General features: G+C 35.5%; 1 protein-coding gene across 4 annotated transcripts in view; it reads right to left on the reverse strand.

Annotated features, from left to right (window-relative positions):
- LOC117325233 (nucleolar protein 4-like) overlaps positions 1–23,496 on the reverse strand; it is a 149,951-nt gene that overhangs the window by 109,905 nt on the left and 16,550 nt on the right. For 3 of the 4 annotated variants that reach the window (XR_004532226.1, XM_033881328.1, XM_033881327.1), the window contains exon 1: positions 12,006–12,490. The exons of the other annotated variant lie outside the window; for it this stretch is intronic. Coding sequence is in view for 2 of the 3 variants with exons in the window: in XM_033881328.1 (XP_033737219.1) it covers positions 12,006–12,317 (312 nt within the window). In the remaining variant the exon portion in view is untranslated. Of the gene's footprint in view, positions 1–12,005; positions 12,491–23,496 lie in introns of those variants that run through there. 4 annotated transcript variants of the gene reach the window in all.

Consider the following 23,496-nt stretch of genomic DNA (forward strand, 5'->3'; position numbering starts at 1 on the left):
ACACGGACAGACGGAACATATAGGCTGTCATCACAAGGTATGGACACGGACAGACGGGACATATAGGCTGTCATCACAAGGTATGGACACGGACAGACGGGACATATAGGCTGTCATCACAAGGTATGGACACGAGGAGTCGGAACATATAAGCTGTCATCACAAGGTATGGACACGGACAGACGGAACATATAAGCTGTCATCACAAGGTATGGACACGGACAGACGGGACATATAGACTGTCATCACAAGGTATGGACACGGATAGATGGAACATATAGACTGTCATCACAAGGTATGGACACGGACAGACGGGACATATAGGCTGTCATCACAAGGTATGGACACGGACAGACGGAACATATAGGCTGTCATCACAAGGTATGGACACGGACAGACGGGACATATAGGCTGTCATCACAAGGTATGGACACGGACAGACGGAACATATAAGCTGTCATCACAAGGTATGGACACGGACAGACGGGACATATAGGCTGTCATCACAAGGTATGGACACGGAGAGTCGGAACATTGCGCGACAAAACCATAAGCGGACAGACTGAACATAAGTTGGCATAACGACCGAGAGGTCATTGACTTGTACACCAAGGTATCATTGTTTTTGTCATTTTTATGTGTCATGGGATCTGATCCACATATGACCATGACATATCAATCAGTTAGAAATAACACCGTAATACGGAAGAATACTGAACACGATACATGGAGTCCTTGGGGTAAATACATCTTATCATTTTAATTTTATGTATATTTGAAGTTTCGTCTCCAGAACAAGGTCTTATGTTAAAACTACACCTTTAGCCTTAGTGTCTAATTAAATCGTGTCTGTGTCTCTCCCAGAAAGATCTGTCCCAGTTAGGGTAAGTACACACTAAATGTGGAAGTGCGCGGTCAGATTGATAGAGCGTTCATCGATCTCGTGCACCAACCAATGAAATGACTATGTCTATCACGCGCCTATATAAAGCTACTTAGTATTGGCTGTGTTTATCATTAGCTGGCGATCAATCAATTAAAAGTCTTCATTAGATACTCTTACATGTATACTGATCCACACATTTTGGAGGAAGCCTTCACACGGGCCGTCAACCTTCCAAAGTAGCTTTCTCTAGTGTAATTCTACTTCCGGACTTTACCCACTTTTGTACATGGGTACAGGTCTCCCAAAACTAATTAAGCCACTCATCTCAACAATGCCCGTAATAATATGTCTTTATTAGCTTTGTAGCTATTATAAAAATAAAAAAAATATACACTCTTACTACAAATAGAATGACGTAGAATTACAGATGCAGACAGGCGGGAATTCCCAAGGTGGGTGTTCCCCTGTCCATTGTAAATATCATGGATACTGTCTTTCGAGAACTGGTGTGCTCTAATATGCCATTTAACCTATAAAATAAAATACTTTGTCAGGTAGCAAAAACTTTAACCCTAAATTTGGGAAAATTTGAAGTTCAAATGAGCGATTGAGGGGATGGAGTCACTATCAAAAACATATTGTAAAATATTTTGTTGTGTGGGAACTACATTATAATTCCATACATCAAAATACTCGTTTTTCGGGCAGATTTGTTATGGTGATATAAATTAGTATGCGAAGTTTGAATTAATTATAGAATGCGAGAAGTTATTCAATAAAGACAACATATGTTACGTGTTTTTTAATACGGACAGAACCATTCATACACGAAGGCTACAAAATCTAAAATTCAAACTATAGTCGTGAAAATTCCATTGTGATAACAATGGCCGGTTTAGAAAGAAAATTATTAGTATCACAAAGTAATTATATATATATAACTAACTGGATTCTAGAGGGCTTGATAACTCGCGTATCGACCTCATAAATTGTCTATAATTTGAGTGGGTCGACGTTGTCTTACTTCCCTGTCCGATGATGTATCCGCCTGAGGAAGGGATGTCCTTCCTGAGCAGACGACCGTCCCAGCTCACGTACTGGGTTGTGGCGGGCTTCATCTCCACACGTCACTACTAGTCACGTGAACATGTGTCGTCTGGTGCTGACATGTGTCACGTCCCGGCATGTATCACGCTAGACTGGGGACGGTGATCACAAATCATTGGGGCCACACAGTAATAGACACCTTAAGTACTTCACGTGAAGCAATTTCTTGTTAACGTTGGAAAGTGATTCGAATAGATCACACTATCTTCATCTGACCAGAAACTGTGATTACGTATCTGAATTATTGACGGTTTAGTTATTTTTCATTGTTTTGTAACAACATTTATCTTGTATTTCTAAAGACGAGACTGGTTTATATTATCTTTAAAACTAAACGAGAAAGAAGTAAGGCACGAATATGGCCAACAAATCACAGATCACGCGACCTCCTATTAAACTTCAGCTCCGTTATGGTGATCTGTTTACATCTGTATCGGGATATCGCCATAGAAACGGAATCCTGTAATACTCTGACCCGTGAACAATTAATACCTGGTAGAGTTTATAGTGAGAACACACAAAATAATTCATACACAATACATATCATAATGATGTACAAACCATATAATAATGTATTTTTGGTAATGGTGTTTCGATTAAGATTAAATAAAAAAAGAATTACCTTTCCAGAGCAATTTTATGCTACATGAATATATAGCATTGTAAAATTAGAGAGAGAGAAAGAGAGGGAGCGAGAACAATAACGCTTTATGGAAGTTATACAATTAAGATAACAATACTATGTAAATGAGACAATGAGACGATATTTACTTGCTGGTAAATATTATATTGTTACATTACAAGAATTTTGATTACAAATATATATGTTTTCTACGCGAAACGCGAAACGCAAAAACCCGCACTGTTCACTATAATTGTCTGCTGTATGACGTCCCGATGGATAGATTCCCTACAGTATGACGTCCCGATGGATATATTCCCTACTGTATGACGTCCCGATGGATATATTCCCTACTGTGTGACGTCCCGATGGATATATTCCCTACTGTATGACGTCCCGATGGATAGATTCCCTACAGTATGACGTCCCGATGGATAGATTCCCTACAGTATGACGTCCCGATGGATAGATTCCCTACAGTATGACGTCCCGATGGATAGATTCCCGACTGTGTGACGTCCCGATGGATAGATTCCCTACTGTATGACGTCCCGATGGATAGATTCCCTACTGTATGACGTCCCGATGGATAAATTCCCTACTGTGTGACGTCCCGATGGATAGATTCCCTACTGTATGACGTCCCGATGGATAGATTCTCTACTGTATGACGTCCCGATGGATAGATTCCCTACTGTATGACGTCCCGATGGATAGATTCTCTACTGTATGACGTCCCGACGGATAGATTCCCTACAGTATGACGTCCCGATGGATAGATTCCCTACTGTATGACGTCCCGATGGATAGATTCCCTACTGTATGACGTCCCGATGGATATATTCCCGACTGTGTGACGTCCCGATGGATAGATTCCCTACTGTGTGACGTCCCGATGGATAGATTCCCTACTGTATGACGTCCCGATGGATAGATTCCCTACTGTATGACGTCCCGATGGATAGATTCCATACTGTATGACGTCCCGATGGATATATTCCCTACTGAATGACGTCCCGATGGATAGATTCCCTACAGTATGACGTCCCGATGGATATATTCCCTACTGAATGACGTCCCGATGGATAGATTCCCTACAGTATGACGTCCCGATGGATATATTCCCGACTGTGTGACGTCCCGATGGATATATTCCCGACTGTATGACGTCCCGATGGATAGATTCCATACTGTATGACGTCCCGATGGATATATTTCCCACTGTATGACGTCCCGATGGATATATTCCCTACTATATGACGTCCCGATGGATAGATTCCCTACTGTGTGACGTCCCGATGGATATATTCCCTACTGTATGACGTCCCGATGGATAGATTCCCTACTGTATGACGTCCCGATGGATAGATTCCCTACAGTATGACGTCCCGATGGATAGATATCCTACTGTATGACGTCCCGATGGATAAGTCATCAAAACTACGACTTTCCTTATTTCATAGTTCCCCATGATGACTGCGTTATATATAGACACTGTAGTAAACTGGATTACCTGCCTTAGTACATTGTACGATTTCTCTCCTCCATATCGCGCTATTCTAACTATATTTTCGAAACGAAGCCAAGCGAAAAGTAGAAAAACAACGGCAGGCAATCCAGTCTACGGTAGGTCGAAACGAAGCCAAGCGCAAAGTAGTAAAACTACGACAGGAAATCAGGTCTATGGTAGGTCGAAACGAAGCCAAGCAGAAAGTAGTGAAACTACGACAGGAAATCAGGTCTACGGTAGGTCGAAACGAAGCCAAGCAGAAAGTAGTGAAACTACGACAGGAAATCAAGTCTATGGTGGGTCTCTACAAGAGCTATGTGACCTGTGGTGCGCATGACTCTGCAAGTCAGAGTTGCTCGTATTGTATACCTTCCGTGGGTCAAAAGGTTTCAAACGGTTATCTCTTGAACAATACCTAATACTTTCATGGAAAGAACCTTGAACTGATTAGGCTTAATGTAAATTAACTTTAATAAATTGTTGGTAGCTCACAAAGTATTTGTGAATATTGTTATATATCGTCCTTTTTACATTTAGGCTCAAGAAACGAAGCGATTCATGTGCATGCACGGCTCATAAGTAAGGATTTATACCTTGTATCTAAACAGTTTCCAATTATACATTGTTTACCACGTTACTGGTAAGGTGTAATTTCAGTGTATTCTATGGAATACCTTTTGAAAGACACACCTGTGAAACTACACATCGCTCTGTGACATCCGTGTTGTTTAAAGATTCCATTAACACAAATTATATTAAAGATAACTATATACTAATTAAAGTTTTTAGTTCCAGAACAGACATATTTAAGAATAATAATTTTAGGTGCCACTTGCTCCCCCATCAGTCCAACTAAATATAGTTTTGTAATACAAAAAAACCCCATTTCTACAACATTAGGTAGGTATTATTTAAGTCATAGACATTCCCGTGAAAAAGAGTCCAGTTTTCAGTTTGTATGTATGAATATACATATATGATAACTACGTTATTGTGGCTAAGGAAAGGTATGTGTTCTAGTTACAACCGAGACTGCTCCCGTGGAGCCGAGAGGAACGATATGGTCTCGATCAGACTAGTCGGCCCAATTCTTCATCTTCATTATATACTAATCAATATATCTTCTTACAAATTAGCGCGCACAACAAATATCTATATTGTACATGTCATAACTGTAGAGTTACAGATCATCGATAAATAGCACACTACCGCCTCGGCCGTAGTAAGACTGGACAATGCTTGACCGGAGAGTGACCATCATGTTATAGGTATACTATGCATTGATGGCGGGATATAGAGAGGTTTGCATCGTTAATTGTGATAGGGATGTCATAATACCCACCACAGCTGGGGTAGTCTGACGTCCCATTCTGTTGTCCAGCGCTCTGTAATTAAACACGTCATTCTGATTAAGTATCCTGTAACACAGGTAGAATGATTAAAGGTGTGTTACCTGTCAGCCCGACACGACAGGTAGATATTGAAAATCTACAGTTACCAAGACAACGGTATAATAGTGATTATGTCTGTCGGTGATTTATGAGTTCCACCACTCTACAGACATTCGTTCTTATTCCGCCTCGTTGTGGGTAAATGACATTTACCGTAAAATCATATGCTTTTTAAACTGTCCCTTTCTGTACATTACATCATGTCATTCATCCTACCTCTTCCTATACAATCTGTCATTCCTCCTTCCTGTGTCTCTATGTGTACGTGTGAGTGTCTCTACACGTGAACTTGTCTGTACGTGTTATGTAAATTTGTCTGTACGCGTAAAGTGTCTCTACACGTGAATTTGTCTGTACGTGTTAAGTGTCTCTACACGTGAATTTGTCTGTACATGTAAATGTCTCTACACGTGAATTTGTCTGTACGTGTTAAGTGTCTCTACACGTGAATTTTTCTGTACGCGTAAAGTGTCTCTACACGTGAATTTGTCTGTACGTGTTAAGTGTCTCTACACGTGAATTTGTCTGTACATGTAAATGCCTCTACATGTGAATTTGTTTCTCCAATGTACGTGTAAGTGATAATACACATGATTTTTTTCTGTACGCGTTAAGTGAATGTAAATATCATCGATTTAATATGCACGATTTAATTATTCCAGAAACATATACATGTTTCTGATTATTCCAACGCCAGGTAATATTTTATCTGAAAAGATATTCGAACAATTTCTTCAAGATTATCACACAGACTACGGTAAAACTTGAATGTTTTACATTTATCATGTGCTGCACGCAGTTTCCTTCCAGTCTCATGAAAATGGGGATGTTGACATATATTCATGCAGATGTCATGTTTGAGAACATGTCTGTACGCGAACGTAACACCATGACCTGCACGTGTAGATAGGATATGTGTACGCGTGTAGATAGGATATGTGTACGCTTGAAGGTAGGATATGTGCACGTACTATTTACACGTGTAGATAGGATATGTGTACGCGTGTAGATAGGATACGTGTACGTACTATTTACACGTGTAGATAGGCTATGAGTACGTACTATTTACACGTGTAGATAGGCTATGAGCACGTGTACTATTTACAAGTGTAGATAGGACATGAGTACGTACTACATGTACTTACACGTGTAGATAGGATACGTGTACGTACTATTTACACGTGTAGATAGGATACATGCACGTACTATTTACACGAGGCAGGACACACACGACAGGTGCCGCAATGTGACCTCCTGTTTTTGTACGTGGATGTAGCTACACAGTTTGTACCACGTCAAACTGTATAAACCTACACACGAAATCTTAGGGATAAACTGATAGTCACTTGGACAAAACAATCACAGTTTGTAGCAATACATACTTATTAATGTGGAAAGAAAGCTGGGAGCTGGCTGCGTCATTGTGAGTGCCGTATGCCGGGCACAGTATGTCGCTAATAGGTGCCGAGGAAGAGCGGGCCATCAGCAGACGGAGCGACAAAACATGAAATTAGCGGGGGCACGAGCTAGCATTGCACCTGCGTACAATTAGCGCCTAGTCTTGTGAGTGGCATGGCCGTGGTGAAATGTTACGGCACAAAGACCGAGTGTCCGAACAGAACTGACCGATGGCCATTGACACCGTATAATGATCGATAGTCGTTCGAAGAAAATCAGCATTCTCTAATTGCGAGTTGCTGATATGTTTCCTTTTTATCTGTTCGGCTGTTTGTACCTTAATATCGAATGTTAATGTTTTAATCTCGTCCTTGTTTTATTAACGACCGTTTTGTTATATGAAGACTGTATTGTAATCTTGATGGTTATCATTTGTATTCATTATTTCGTTCAACAACGTCCGAAGACCCAATAACACCAGCACTGTCAAATTGGGTCGATTACGTTTGTATAGTTGTCTTGCTGTTTAATGCAGTCTTCAAGCTAAAAGTCCAGGTTACGTCATGCCCTCTACAGCGGAGCTTCATTGCCTACTCAAATACCCAAACTTGATGTCTTCTTGAGTTGGTGAACGGTGCTTTATCATATAGAATATAGAGTGCAATCCTTCCAAGCCCAATCACTACCTCTAGACGTGAATTACCGAGCCCCGTCACAACCTCTACACATGTATTACCGAGCCCAATCACAACCTCTACACGTGTATTACCAAGCCCAATCACAACCCCTACACGTGTATTACCGAGTCCAACCACTACCCCTACACGCGTATTACCGAGTCAAACCACTACCCCTACACGTGTATTACCGAGTCCAACCACTACCCCTACACGTGTATTACCGAGACGCGTCACATCATGTGCGGTAACTCACTGTTGTATAACTTACTACACGTGTACCGAACCCAATCACTTCCTGTGTGGTAACTCACTGTTGTATAACTTACTACACGTATACCGAACCCAGTCACTTCCTGTGTGGTAACTCACTGTTATATAACTAACTACACATATACCGAACCCAGTCACTTCCTGTGTGGTGACTCACTGCTGTATAACTAACTACACGTATACCGAACCCTGTCACTTCCTGTGTGGTAATATTACTACTGTATAACTAACTACACGTATACCGAACCCAGTCACTTCCTGTGTGGTGACTCAGTGTTGTATAACTTACTACACGTATGCCGAACCCAGTCACTTTCTGTATGGTGACTCACTGTTGTATAACTTACTACACGTATACCGAACCCAGTCACGTTCTGTATGGTGACTCACTGTTGTATAACTTACTACACGTATACCGAACCCAGTCACTTCCTGTGTGGTAACTCACTGTTATATAACTAACTACACGTATACCGAACCCAGTCACTTCCTGTGTGGTGACTCACTGCTGTATAACTAACTACACGTATACCGAACCCTGTCACTTTCTGTATGGTGACTCACTGTTGTATAACTTACTACACGTATACCGAACCCAGTCACTTCCTGTGTGGTAACTCACTGTTATATAACTAACTACACATATACCGAACCCAGTCACTTCCTGTGTGGTGACTCACTGTTGTATAACTTACTACACGTATACCGAACCCTGTCACTTCCTGTGTGGTAACTCACTGTTATATAACTTACTACACGTATACCGAACCCAGTCACTTCCTGTGTGGTAACTCACTGTTATATAACTTACTACACGTATACCGAACCCAGTCACTTCCTGTGTGGTAACTCACTGTTATATAACTAACTACACATATACCGGACCCAGTCACTTCCTGTGTGGTGACTCACTGCTGTATAACTAACTACACGTATACCGAACCCAGTCACTTCCTGTGTGGTTACTCACTGTTATATAACTAACTACACATATACCGAACCCAGTCACTTCCTGTGTGGTAACTCACTGTTATATAACTACATGTAACTACACGTATACCGAACCCAGTCACTTCCTGTGTGGTAACTCACTGTTATATAACTTACTACACGTATACCGAACCCAGTCACTTCCTGTGTGGTAACTCACTGTTATATAACTTACTACACGTATACCGAACCCAGTCACTTCCTGTGTGGTAACTCACTGTTATATAACTTACTACACGTATACCGAACCCAGTCACTTCCTGTGTGGTAACTCACTGTTATATAACTTACTACACGTATACCGAACCCAGTCACTTCCTGTATGGTAACTCACTGCTGTATAACTAACTACACGTATAACGAACCCTGTCACTTCCTGTGTGGTAGCTAGGTATAAAAAAAAACTCATCGCTGTTATGTCATACCCATCCAACATATAAGAGATTCAATGGGAAATAATTGAATTTGCTATTAATATAATTTTTGAAATGGAAAAAAATGGGCTTAAACATCAGCTGTGTTAGCCTCAAAGTAAGGTTAAAGCGCAAGCGTGTAAGCCTTAAAAAGGCCTAAAGGTCAGGTTTGTTTCAAAATGGGCCAAAAGATCACGTGTGTTAACTCCAGAATGGGCCCAAAGGTCAGGTGTGTTAGCCTCAAAATTAGTCTAAAGGTCAGATGTGTTAGTTTCAAAATGGGCCAAAAGGTCAGGTGTGTTAGCCTCAAAATGGGCCTAAAGGGCAGACATGTTAGCCTCCAAATGGGCCTAAAGGGCAGACGTGTTAGCCTCCAAATGGGCCTAAAGGGCAGACGTGTTAGCCTCAAAATGGGCCTAAAGGGCAGACGTGTTAGCCTCCAAATGGGCCTAAAGGGCAGACGTGTTAGCCTCAAAATGGGCCTAAAGGGCAGGCGTGTTAGCCTCAAAATGGGCCTAAAGGGCAGACGTGTTAGCCTCAAAATGGGCCAAAAGGTCAGGTGTGTTAGCCTCAAAATGGGCCTAAAGGGCAGACGTGTTAGCCTCAAAATGGGCCTAAAGGGCAGACATGTTAGCCTCCAAATGGGCCTAAAGGGCAGACGTGTTAGCCTCCAAATGGGCCTAAAGGGCAGACATGTTAGCCTCAAAATGGGCCTAAAGGGCAGGCGTGTTAGCCTCAAAATGAACATAAAGGACAGACATGTTAGATAAACGGCAGATGTTTCAGCCTCAAATGGATATTAAGGACAGTTGTGTTAGCCTCAAACATGGCAAATTGTCTGATTTTAAAAAGAAGATGAAATTGGAGAATCTTCTTGTGTTTAATATTGATATAAGAAAAAAGTCTAATAAGTATTTAATTAATGTTTAAATCGTACTTAAATTATATAACATTAAACATTTTTCATTAATAAATAAAACTCGAATTACAATAATTACGAGGATGTCTTCGTTTTTATATTGGTGTGCTTTCTTTTTGCCTATATTGTTTACAAAATTCGACGGTTAGTTGTTTCGTGTTTTATCCGCAGGATATTAATAGTAAAACAACTATTGGATACTTATAATAATTAAAACAACGTTCAAAGTATAACTGAACGTATCAATCATCAAATTTAAGAAATGTTTAATCAAATTGAATGACAATATTCAAAACTCTTCGGGTTCTCTCACTAACAAGTTACAACTTTGTCCCAAGTTATCATTATGATTAGTGTCTGATTGGCTCCTTGTCTAGTTCTCTTGTCTGTGACAGCCTTACCGAACCCAAGGAGAAGTCGAATTGGGTTGTGTGACAACATAAGTAATTCAATAAAAATTCTTTGCATGTCCAATGGCTAAGAACGGCAGAGACTGGTGTCCCGTGGACGCTTCGTGTACCGGCATATCTCGAGTCGGTAATTAGTCCGACGACCAGCGAGGACGGTGGCTGTCAAATAAGCCCCAAGTCAGGAGAGCCCTTGCCGGCCACGGTCCCCCCTAATCGATACTGCGGCTAGGGGGTTTCACGCGAGCTCCTATCCCGATGTCAACTCCTTGTGACGGATAATGCATTTAGACTTTCTTAGCGTGAACTTAATTTCGATTCATGGATTCCCCTCTCCCGAGGATTCCATGCACTGCCAAGATGGTACGGGACAGCTACATGCCGGACTCATGAAATTGTCTTAAAGACAGAAAGTCCGTAAAATTAATTTTGGAAATAACGAAAGGGAAAAGATGTAATTATGATACATAAATGAGAAAAGTAGGTTTTGTCGATTAGATATTAGGCAAAGTATTAAACATGCATTCTTTACTAACAAACTTATATGGAAAATAAGAAAAGTACACAAAAGCCATAAGTAAGGTTGGATTTCAATAGTAATCCGTGTGTTTTCTTTGATCGTGGTATAATATTAATCTAGACGTAAATCGTGTCCTGGGGACATATTGACCGGACGGTTGGAAAGCCGACCCAATATTCCGCTCGGATATGCCGGGGGCTGCTGAGGCAGTAAACTAAGTTTGGTTGGTATTAAATCAGCTGGAGACTTGGAGAGGATTTAGGAATTGATTTCATCCCGTCTTTATCCGTGCCCCGGTCGCTTGCTCGACCGGACAGACTGCTCTGGACCGGAGGATCATCATTGAACCTTCATTACCCTCAGCAGGACGGATTGTCCGATAACGGCCAGAGGTATGGTGGAGCATGATAAGAATAAGGCAAAAGAGATATATCGGGCGCGACTTCGCTCCGACAGGACCCGTGTACAAAATCCCATGTCAAGTGTCACTCATCGATCGATTGGCAGACACTGTAAAGTTTTGCCTGTATTTTAGCGTGGTGTGTATAGACTACACGGATACAGTGTTCCCCTGCTCCTCTCACATCTTACTCTATTGATAACATTACTTTAATATACCTAATTAGTTTTGTCTGACCTCATATCCGCTAGACACTTTAACACTAGAACGCACTCTCTCGGGATAGCACTACACACTGTCCCCTAAAAATCGAATACAGCACTGATTGACACTCCTAACATATCGTAAGTTTTAAATCAAGTTATGGAATATTATAAATAGCTAAAATATGGATAAAATAGTAAATGACATTGACAACATTTATAAACTTACCACCTGTTTTGTTGGTACGTAAAGCAATGTCTCTGTAAGTCCGTGAATTTTGTCTAAACCTTCGAATGGTCCCAAACGGAATCCTTTGGCTTTGACCCAAAATCTGAACTTGGAATTTTCTGCCGAAGATGGTTCCTCGCCTGTTAGTATTCGTACGATCCTATTATACTTTTTCTCGGTGACAGTTTTCGTTTTACCGCTGTCTCCATAATTTTGAAGGGCCCAGGACTGAAACGTCTGAAACATTTCATTTCTGTTGATACTGTGATTAGCAGGAGCCACGACATCCCCCTCCAACGAAGCAGACGACATAACCAAGACGTCAACAGGCCGGTCACCGTTGAACAAATGATGCGCCGAGAAGGATTCCAATTTAGGTATATATATTATAACGGCGGATAGCGGTGTAGCGCACCCTACAGGACTGGGCGGCGGTGCTACAGCGACACTTGGCACGCAGTCTACATCAGCGGCCTGGACTAGGCTCTGTGGCGAACGTAAATTGTCACAAACAGCGGTGAACCGGCTCACGCGCTAGGAAGGACGAACTCACACGAGGTTTTCACTAATTAGGACTGTTTATGTTCGAGAACAGAGGTAACAGGCGCAAATGACCAATAGTAACGCTGGCAAGCATCTGTCCCGTTAAGGAATGAATTTGTTATGGGGACGTCTATTGTTCGCAGTAGATACTCTGGAAATAATTCGAATGGAAGAGGGCGGGACACCGTACTGCTCTGATGGCAGAACAGTTTTAACAAGATTAGGGCTCCAAAACAGACATGCTGTTTGTGAGCGTTACAGACAAATACAATTAATGCTTCGAGCATTGCCTTAGCAGAAGGTTCTTTTGCATATTATGGTAAATTAAATCCCGATATCTAATTTCGTCTAAACATATATACCCTGCATCCTGTGGATCCAGTACTGTTGATACCGGGACCAGGATACCTACAAAATGCACTTGTCGGAAGGAAATAGACCATAATGCAATTTAGCGGGGAATCTGGTATAATGGGCCTGGGACGAGGCCCGATGTAGTACGGCTTCCCGGAACACTACCTCAAACCAAACAAGTTGTCACCAATGTAAAACGTATTAACGATTACAGGAAGCCTGAAGCACAACAAATACTGGAATACATACGATACAGTGTTCACAGTACGTACACAATGTCTGTCGTCAAATAATTACAAATACATGTAGAATCACATGAAGCAAAGCAGTCTAGTTCTTATGATTATTCATATTAATTTCGAATTTTAAGACAACACGTTATTGTATCAACACCATGCCTTGTGATTGGCTGGCCCCGGTGGAAGTAAATCATTTTTCTTAAATGTAAAATAAAACTTGAAACTGATAAAGCTGCATTCGTTGTGATAGACGCTCCTGCGTTTTTAATTATACCCTTTTCCCGCTATATCAAATTGATAAATTCTATTTGACTCCAAGTTAAAATGCTTATATCTTTCACTTAAAACTATTTATCGAATTAATCCATAGACGAAACTGTGCGCAATATAAAGTACCATGCATTCACACAGTTTGACAATATTTAATAATATTATTTTCAGTGTGTGTGTGTGTGCGTGTGTGTGTGGGTTTTTTTTAGTTGTTTTAACCTGTTTCACAACTGCTGAGAGCTGTGAATATGAGAACAATGATATTCTTTCGCTTCCGACAGACATTTCTGATGTCATTTTTAATAAAATCATTTTCTAAGTGTAAAACATTGTGTTGCACGAAGAATACCTTATTTTACTGTTAATGATACTATACAGCAAGCAGTTTGTTTATTATTAAATATGCATTTTATATAACCTATAGGATACGCATGCGCTGGACCATCCTCTTGCGAGGTGTTGACACGACTAATGAACACACGCCACGGGGAACAGGTCTATTTTCCAGTGAACGACAAGAAAACTACTAATTGAACACATCGAGGTGGTTTCACCTGTCCGCTCATAGTTTAGTACAGGTATCAGTGAATTACCTGGGCATTCATAATTAGCTGAACGGAGAACGACAATGAGATGAGTGTGGACAATAGTGCCCAGATGTATTCTGTAGGAGTTACCTACCTGGACGGCTGTAATCAGACCGACTAGTGTACGTACATGTACACAACCCAAATATAGACACCCGCTTTACGACCTGCCAGACAACCAAGTTTTAAAATGGAACTCACGACAGAAGGTGTCTATCAAGTACCACTGGATTCAAAGTTAATATAATATTATTGTGGTGTTAAATAAATAATAATAATTTTTAAAAAAATAACAAAAAAACGGGACCATTAAAATTAGCAAGTATTCCAATAAAGTACTGTTATCAGCAGATCGACTCGGTATATTTGCCTTCAAAGTAACGCATGCTTTTCATTAAATTCTTTACATCATAAGCATCAGCAAAACTCATCTTAATAAGTTTCTTTAATCACTTAAATGTATAAATACAAATAATACTACCAACCTAATATTACAAATACTCAAATGCATAATGTACAACAATTCCCATGTCAAGCGACGATTAAAAAAACATCTATAGCAACTGTATAAGTATATATATCTAGTTCTTGGTACAGACAATTAAAAACTTACATTTAAAGTAGCAAAACAAAATCCCATTCACAGCAATGGTACAAATATTTCAGTTTATATAGTAATGATACAAAAGTTCCCATTTTGATGATTTGTTTAAAGCATTTCAATTGATATAGAAATATTATCAACAAAAAAATCACATTAACAAAAATGACACAAATATTTGAACATATATAGAAATGATACAAATATTCCCATTTATATAGAAATGATACAAATATTCCTATTTATATAGAAATGATAGAAATATTCCCATTTATATAGAAATGATACACATATTCCCATTTATATAGAAAAGATACAAATATAACCATTTATATAGAAATGATACAAATATAACCATTTATATAGAAATGATACAAATATAACCATTTATATAGAAATGATACAAATATAACCATTTATATAGAAATGATACAAATATAACCATTTATATAGAAATGATACAAATATTCCCATTTATATAGAAATGATACAAATATAACCATTTATATAGAAATGATACAAATATTCCCATTTAAATTGAAATGATATGAGCTTTCTATATATCATTTATTATTCATACAGCAAAACAAAAATCCCATTAACATGTATGATACAAACTTTTCTATTTATGTCAATAAAACAAACAATCATGTTTATAAACAAATATCTAAATAATATAAAATAATGTATTATTATCATCATTAGTATTATATCATTTATAATCTAATTATATAGAAATGATACAAACATTCCTATTTATAGAAATGAAACAAACTAATCGTATCTATAGAATGATGCAAACGTTCATATTAATGTAGAAAAGATACATAATTTCCTATTTACAGAAATGATAAAAAAACATCCTTATTTATATAGAAATCATACGAACATTTCTTTAACAGAAATGACAGAAACATTCCAAGTTATGTAAAAATGACAAAAACATTCCCATCGAGATAGAAATGATACAAACATTCTTATTTATATAGAAAAAAATACAAACACATTTATATAGAAATGAAATAAACATTCCATTTATATACACGATACATACATTCTTATTTATATAGAAATAATACACACATTCCAATTTAGATAGAAATGATACAAACATTCCCACACTTATTACATTAATATTGATACTAAGATAATACATTCATATTTATAGAAATGATACATTCTTATTTATAAAAATGATACAAACATTCCATTTATATAGAAATGATACATTCATATTTATAGAAATGATACATTCTTATTTATAGAAATGATACAAACATTCCATTTATATAGAAATGATACATTCATATTTATAGAAATGATACAAACATTCATATTTAGATAGAAATGATACAAACATTCATATTTAGATAGAAATGATACAAACATTCATATTTATATAGAAATTATACAACCATACCTATTTATATAGAAATTATACAAACCCATATTTATATAGAAATGATACAAACATTCCTATTTATATAGAAATGATACAAACATTCATATTTATATAGAAATGATACAAACATTCCTATCTATATAGAAATGATACAAACATTCCTATCTATATAGAAATGATACAAACATTCCTATCTATATAGAAATGATACAAACATTCCCACACTTATAGAAGGGATACAAACATTTATATTTATATAGACATTATACAAACTCATATTTATATAGAAATAATACAAACATTCCTATCTATATAGAAATGATACAAACATTCCCACACTTATAGAAGGGATACAAACATTTATATTTATAGATATGATATAAACATTCCTATTTATATAGAAATAAAAATAACATTAATATTGATACTAAGATAATACATTCATATTTATAGAAATGATACATTCATATTTATAGAAATGATACAAACATTCCATTTATATAGAAATGATACATTCATATTTATAGAAATGATACAAACATTCACATTTAGATAGAAATGATACAAACATTCATATTTAGATAGAAATGATACAAACCCATATTTATATAGAAATGATACAAACATTCCTATTTAGATAGAAATTATAAAAACTCATATTTATATAGAAATGATACAAACTCATATTTATATAGAAATTATAAAAACTCATATTTATATAGAAATGATACAAACATTCCTATTTATATAGAAATTATACAAACCCATATTTATATAGAAATGATACAAACATTCATATTTATATAGAAATGATACAAACATTCATATTTATATAGAAATAATACAAACTCATATCTATATAGAAATGATAAAAACATTCCTATCTATATAGAAATGATACAAACATTCATATTTATATAGAAATGATACAAACATTCCTATCTATATAGAAATGATACAAACATTCCTATCTATATAGAAATGATACAAACATTCCCACACTTATAGAAGGGATACAAACATTTATATTTATATAGACATTATACAAACTCATATTTATATAGAAATAATACAAACATTCCTATCTATATAGAAATGATACAAACATTCGCACACTTATAGAAGGGATACAAACATTTATATTTATAGATATGATATAAACATTCCTATTTATATAGAAATAAAAAATAACATTAATATTGATACTAAGATAATACATTCATATTTATAGAAATGATACATTCATATTTATAGAAATGATACAAACAATCCATTTATATAGGAATGATACATTCATATTTATATAGAAATAATACAAACATTCCTATCAATATAGAAATGATACAAACATTCCCACACTTATAGAAGGGATACAAACATTTATATTTATATAGACATTATACAAACTCATATTTATATAGAAATAATACAAACATCCCTATCTATATAGAAATGATACAAACATTCCCACACTTATAGAAGGGATACAAACATTTATATTTATAGATATGATATAAACATTCCTATTTATATAGAAATAAAAAATAACATTAATACAAACATTCATATTTAGATAGAAATGATACATTCCTATTAATAGAAATGATACAAACTCATATTTATATAGAAATGATTCAAACATTCCTATCTATATAGAAATGATACATTCCTATTAATAGAAATGATACATTCATATCTATATAGAAATGATACAAACATTCCTATCTATATAGAAATGATTCAAACATTCCTATTTATATAGAAATAATACAAACATTCATATTAATAAAGGTGATTCAAAAATTCCAATCGATATAGAAAAACTCCTAAAATTCATATTTTTACAAACGATACAAACGTTCCTATTAACAAAGAAATAATAAAAACATTCCAATCTTTATAATTTTTTTCAAACATTCCAAATGATATAGAAATGATACAGACATTCATGTCAATAAAAGGATATAAGCATTCACATCGGTATAAAACGGATTTCAATTGATTGAAATAATACAAATTTTCCTATTTATAGCAATGATACAACATTCATATTGGAAAAAAAATGATACCGTTATTCATATTGTTAAAAATGTTACAAACATTCCTACTGATAGATATGATACAAATATTTCTATTTATATAGAGATAATACAAATATTCTCATTGATAGAAATGATATAAACATTACTATTTATATCGTAGAAATAAAACAAAAAAATCCTATTAATAGAAATGATATAAACATTACTATTGATATCGTAGAAATAATACAAAAAATCCTATTAATAGAAATGATATAAACATTCCTATTTATATCGTAGAAATAATACAAAAAATCCTATTAATAGAAATGATATAAACATTCCTATTTATATCGTAGAAATAATACAAAAAATCCTATTAATAGAAATGATATAAACATTACTATTTATATCGTAAAAATAAAATTAAAATTCCTCTTGATGGCAATAAAATTAACATTTCTATTTGTAGAAATGATAAAAACAATTCCTATTTACAAAAATTATAGAAACATTCCTATCTATATAGAAATACTCATATTAATAAAAACAATCTATACATTCAATCTTTCCAATTGATAGCAATGGTACAAAAATTGATCCCATTCACAAACTTATGTCCAATACTAAATTTGTTGAATTCCTTTATTACAATAAAAATAAATTATGATATTGAGCTCCCTAAATTGCACCATTGGGTTCACTGCCATCTGCAATCAGATTTTAGTCTCATTAACGGTATGGCTGAATTTGATATCCTTATCAACAAAAATCTACAAGGGATAAAAAGGAATTAAAGCATTTACTTTCCTATATCGGACAATTCCTCTTTCAAATACAACATCGTGTCCCATGCAACCGAAGGAATCTGCAGGCTAAATGTAGGATAACAAGGCCTGAATCGGTCGTGAAAAGGACCAAGATACAAAAAAAAATAATTCAGAAAACATATTTTAAAAGAATATTTCGTCAAATTTGGATATCTAGCTTGACTTAAGTGTATTCGAATCTCATTTTTTTAAAGACGATTCTACATTTTTATCCTACTTTGAACACTATACTCTAAAATATTAGGTTACCCCCAACTTCAACTACGATTTTCAGACACAACACATACCAACTTTTCACTTCCGACCTTAATTTTGTTTCTCAAAACGTGGTACGGGCATGTCTTCATACCCAGAAATAGAACGATAGGAGTGGGGACAAAATCAAGGTATTGCATGTCTTATACTAAGGTAAGAATAGCTATATCACCATCACAAGAATGTACAACCCAAAATGTTGAAGATGAAATAATTTTTGATAGCTTAATACTTATAACGAACTTATTGAGCAAGTTCACATGCTTTGAGTATATTACAACTGTTAACCGGTTACGCCTTAATCAAGAAGTCTGCGCCAAAATGTTTGTATAGAAAGTTCATTAAGAGCATATCAAAATATATCATTAACAGTTTCTTGCTGAAAACAACACTATAATTATAACACCATTCTTAAGATATAAATCTACAACAGTTACAACTCAGACTACATAACAAAATACTTCCGATAAAGTAGTATTTAAAATTGATGGGTAAAACACAAAATGAACAAGTAATAATTGTAATGAAAAACCATTACAGAAGTCCCCAAACTCCCCCATAGTCCCGAGGATGCAAATGTGCTATGGCAAAAACCCCTGAAACCCGTATATATTTACATTATGTTTCACAATGGTTAATTATACCCTGTACAATATATATTCATGTCCAGTGGGTCGTGACCAGTAGTTGTCACTGACCAGGTAAATGTGTTCACCTGCCAAACCTAATCCCTGTTGGTTCCCTGGATAGGATTTCTGGTGAACAGTCATCTGATTTACATATCAATTTCATTGGTCAATTTCTCCTGTGATCTCTCCTTACTGTAGGTGTTATTTACCATACACCTGTATCAGTTTAGTTTTGTATTTGTCCCTGAACAGACAGAATCATTTCAGTTGTTTCAAAACCCACCCTAAACCCACCCTAAAAATTGTGTTTTGGTCTAACATGTAGGCTTCAATGTACGTAATTTAATATAATCATTATTTGTTTTACTCATGTTAATTATGTTAGAACATTTTCATGTCAATGGGCAGACATTATTGACAATAATTGTTTGTTTATAATAATAATGTACATGTGTTTTCATGGAATTCAATTATTGTCTCCCATATTATTGTGCTTGATTATAAATTATGTACTTTTGTTTGTAGACCTTTCACCCCTCCTAAGTGCTTTAACTGTTAAATATAATGGACTTTCAGAGATATCAACTTGATCAGGGGTGAAAGGGCATTTTAAGTATATATATTCCATATTGTACATTATTTGATAATAAAACTGCCAAAACTCGAATTTTTGTGTTTGTAATATATATTGAAGGGGAGATAATTTCAATTCACATTGAAATCAAACAACATCTAAATTTCGACTTATCAGAAGCCTTCGTATGGTTGCTTTGGCAACGTAACGACTACGGTTGAATTTGGAATCCCCTACTATACCAATATACCAATTTTCATTGGAGTCGAACAATGTCTAAATTTCGGACCGATCAGAGGCCAGCAAATGGCGGCCATTTTGTTAAAATGCGAAATTGAGATTACGGAAATGACTGGTTCCTATGATGTACCCATATAACCAAATATTCGTCAAAATCGGACAATATTTGAATTTGACCAATCAGAGTCCAGGAAATAGCGACATTCAGTTTTTTTTTCAAAAATGAACGCCGAAATTGTTTCTGCAGTGCAATCACCTGTCACCTACTTACCAAATTTTATCAAAGTCATACGATATGTAGATTTTAACCAATCAGAAGTCATCCCTGGTTGCCATTTTGCTTTTAATTTCAAAACATCAAAATATTTACATAATTAACCCATACTACCAATAAGAAGAAGAATTAAAACGATGCAAAATATGTAACAAAATAGATTTGTACGAATGCCTTTAAAAACGTAGCGGACTAATAAGGCCAGGGTACAGTTGTTCAAAAGATGATTAGGCTAATCACAGTTCAACAACAATTTTAAAATCCCGATAAAATAATTTCTGGTAAAACTAACGACATAATTTTATGAAAGTATAGCACTCCTACGTGCCTTCTTATCTGCCTATTTTAAGGAATACACACACTCATGTTTTAAGTAAAGGAGAAATGAGGTTTTCACTAATCAAATGATTAAGCTAATCACCTTTTGAACATCTGGATCCATGTGTTTCGAGAGGGTAAGCGCCTTCTGCTTCAGCTCAAATGAGAATTTCGTTGGTGACAACGGAACCACTATGGTATCAACAATCATCAACATGCCTGACTTCATATAGCACATAAAATGGATTATTTTCCAAAGAGACCACGATGTCGACCATAAACTTCCCCCTGGAATACATCAACCTGCATCTATTAAAACCTATTGTTGGTAGATTTTTTCCCTTTAGCAGTCGACATCTGTCACGGAATCCTTATAATGGTTTTGGAATTTCACGAAATTAAGATCAATTTGGTACAATATTGAACTTTGGTCAAGTGAAACAGTACAACAACCAACTTATATATATATGGATACGACCATTTTATTTGATATGTCCTAGCCAGGGGACAAATCCCAAATCGTTCGTCACAAGGGCGAACGCGGAACTAAATGCCAAACTTGAGGTACTGTCAAGGGAGACGTTAAGCAGAATAATATTCTTTAGAAAGAAGACATAAAGTAAGATCCCAAATTCAGTCGTTACAAATATGTAATTGCGACAGAATGTACAATGTCCACGCTCTATATGAAGAATTTAAGCCTTAAACTGACACGCTGAAGACAGTCGAATAGTTTACATCATAGACAGTTTGATGCTTATATCTCACTTAAACAAACCATAAGTGCATGGTTTACAGGTGTGTGGAATATACCCGGGTAGAATTTAGTGACATTATCTGACAGTGAATGTGTGTTCCTAACATTTGGAGCACCAGCATCCAGCATCCAGCATTCCGCATTGAAATGGATTCAATTAATATAATGTGATTGATTTATTGAATCGATTACCGTATACTACAGTGATAATATTATTGAGAGAATGTAAGAACCAAATCACACAATAAAGTATGAAAAAGTAAGATTTCAACACCACATCTAAAATGTTTTCAACAAAGATGATTACATACATAAATCTCTTGGAAATATGATGGAGTGTAAGTTGTGCTGTGTGAAAACCTGACGAACAGTAACATAGTTATGTTTATCTTACACAGAGTTATGTTTATAATACACAGAGTAAACGTTATTCAGATGCTGAGTAATGTTTATCACACACTAGAGTAATGTTTATCTGATACACGTTACATTTTATCTGATAAAGATTACTTTATGTATGATACACGTTACATTTGATCTGATAAAGGTTACTTTATGTTTGATACACGTTACATTTAACTGATAAAGGTTACTTTATGTGTAATACACGTTACATTTTATCTGATAAAGGTTACTTTATGTCTGATAAATGTTACATTTTATCTGATAAAAGTTACTTTATGTCTTATACACGTTACATTTTATCTGATAAAGGTTACTTTACGTCTGATAAATGTTACATTTTATCGGATTAATGTTACTTAATGTTTGATACACGTTACATTTTATCTGATAAAGGTTACTTTATGTTTGATACACGCTACATTTTATCTGATAAAGGTTACTTTATGTTTGATAAATGTTACATTTTATCTGATAAAGGTTACTTTAGGTCTTATACACGTTACATTTTATCTGATAAAGGTTACTTTATGTCTGATACACGTTACATTTTATCTGATAAAGGTTACTTTATGTTTGATACACGTTACATTTTATCTGATAAAGGTTACTTTATGTCTGATAAATGTTACATTTTATCTGATAAAGGTTACTTTATGTCTTATACACGTTACATTTTATCTGATAAAGGTTACTTTATGTCTGATACACGTTACATTTTATCTGATAAAGGTTACTTTATGTTTGATACACGTTACATTTTATCTGATAAAGGTTACTTTATGTCTGATACACATTATATTTTATCTGATAAAGGTTACTTGATGTGTGATACACGTTACATTTTATCTGATAAAGGTTACTTTATGTCTGATACACATTATATTTTATCTGATAAAGGTTACTTTATGTCTGATACACGTTACATTTTATCTGATAAAGGTTATTTTATGTTTGATACACGTTACATTTTTTCTGATAAAGGTTACTTTATGTTTGATACACGTTACATTTTATCTAATAAAGGTTACTTTATATGTGATACACATTATATTTTATCTGATAAAGGTTACTTTATGTATGATACACGTTACATTTTATCTGATAAAGGTTACTTTATGTTCGATACACGTTACATTTTATCTGATAAAGGTTACTTTATGTCTGATACACATTATATTTTATCTGATAAAGG

This window comes from Pecten maximus, chromosome 4 (genome assembly GCF_902652985.1).
Source record: "Pecten maximus chromosome 4, xPecMax1.1, whole genome shotgun sequence".
In the NCBI taxonomy this organism is placed as follows: domain Eukaryota; kingdom Metazoa; phylum Mollusca; class Bivalvia; order Pectinida; family Pectinidae; genus Pecten; species Pecten maximus.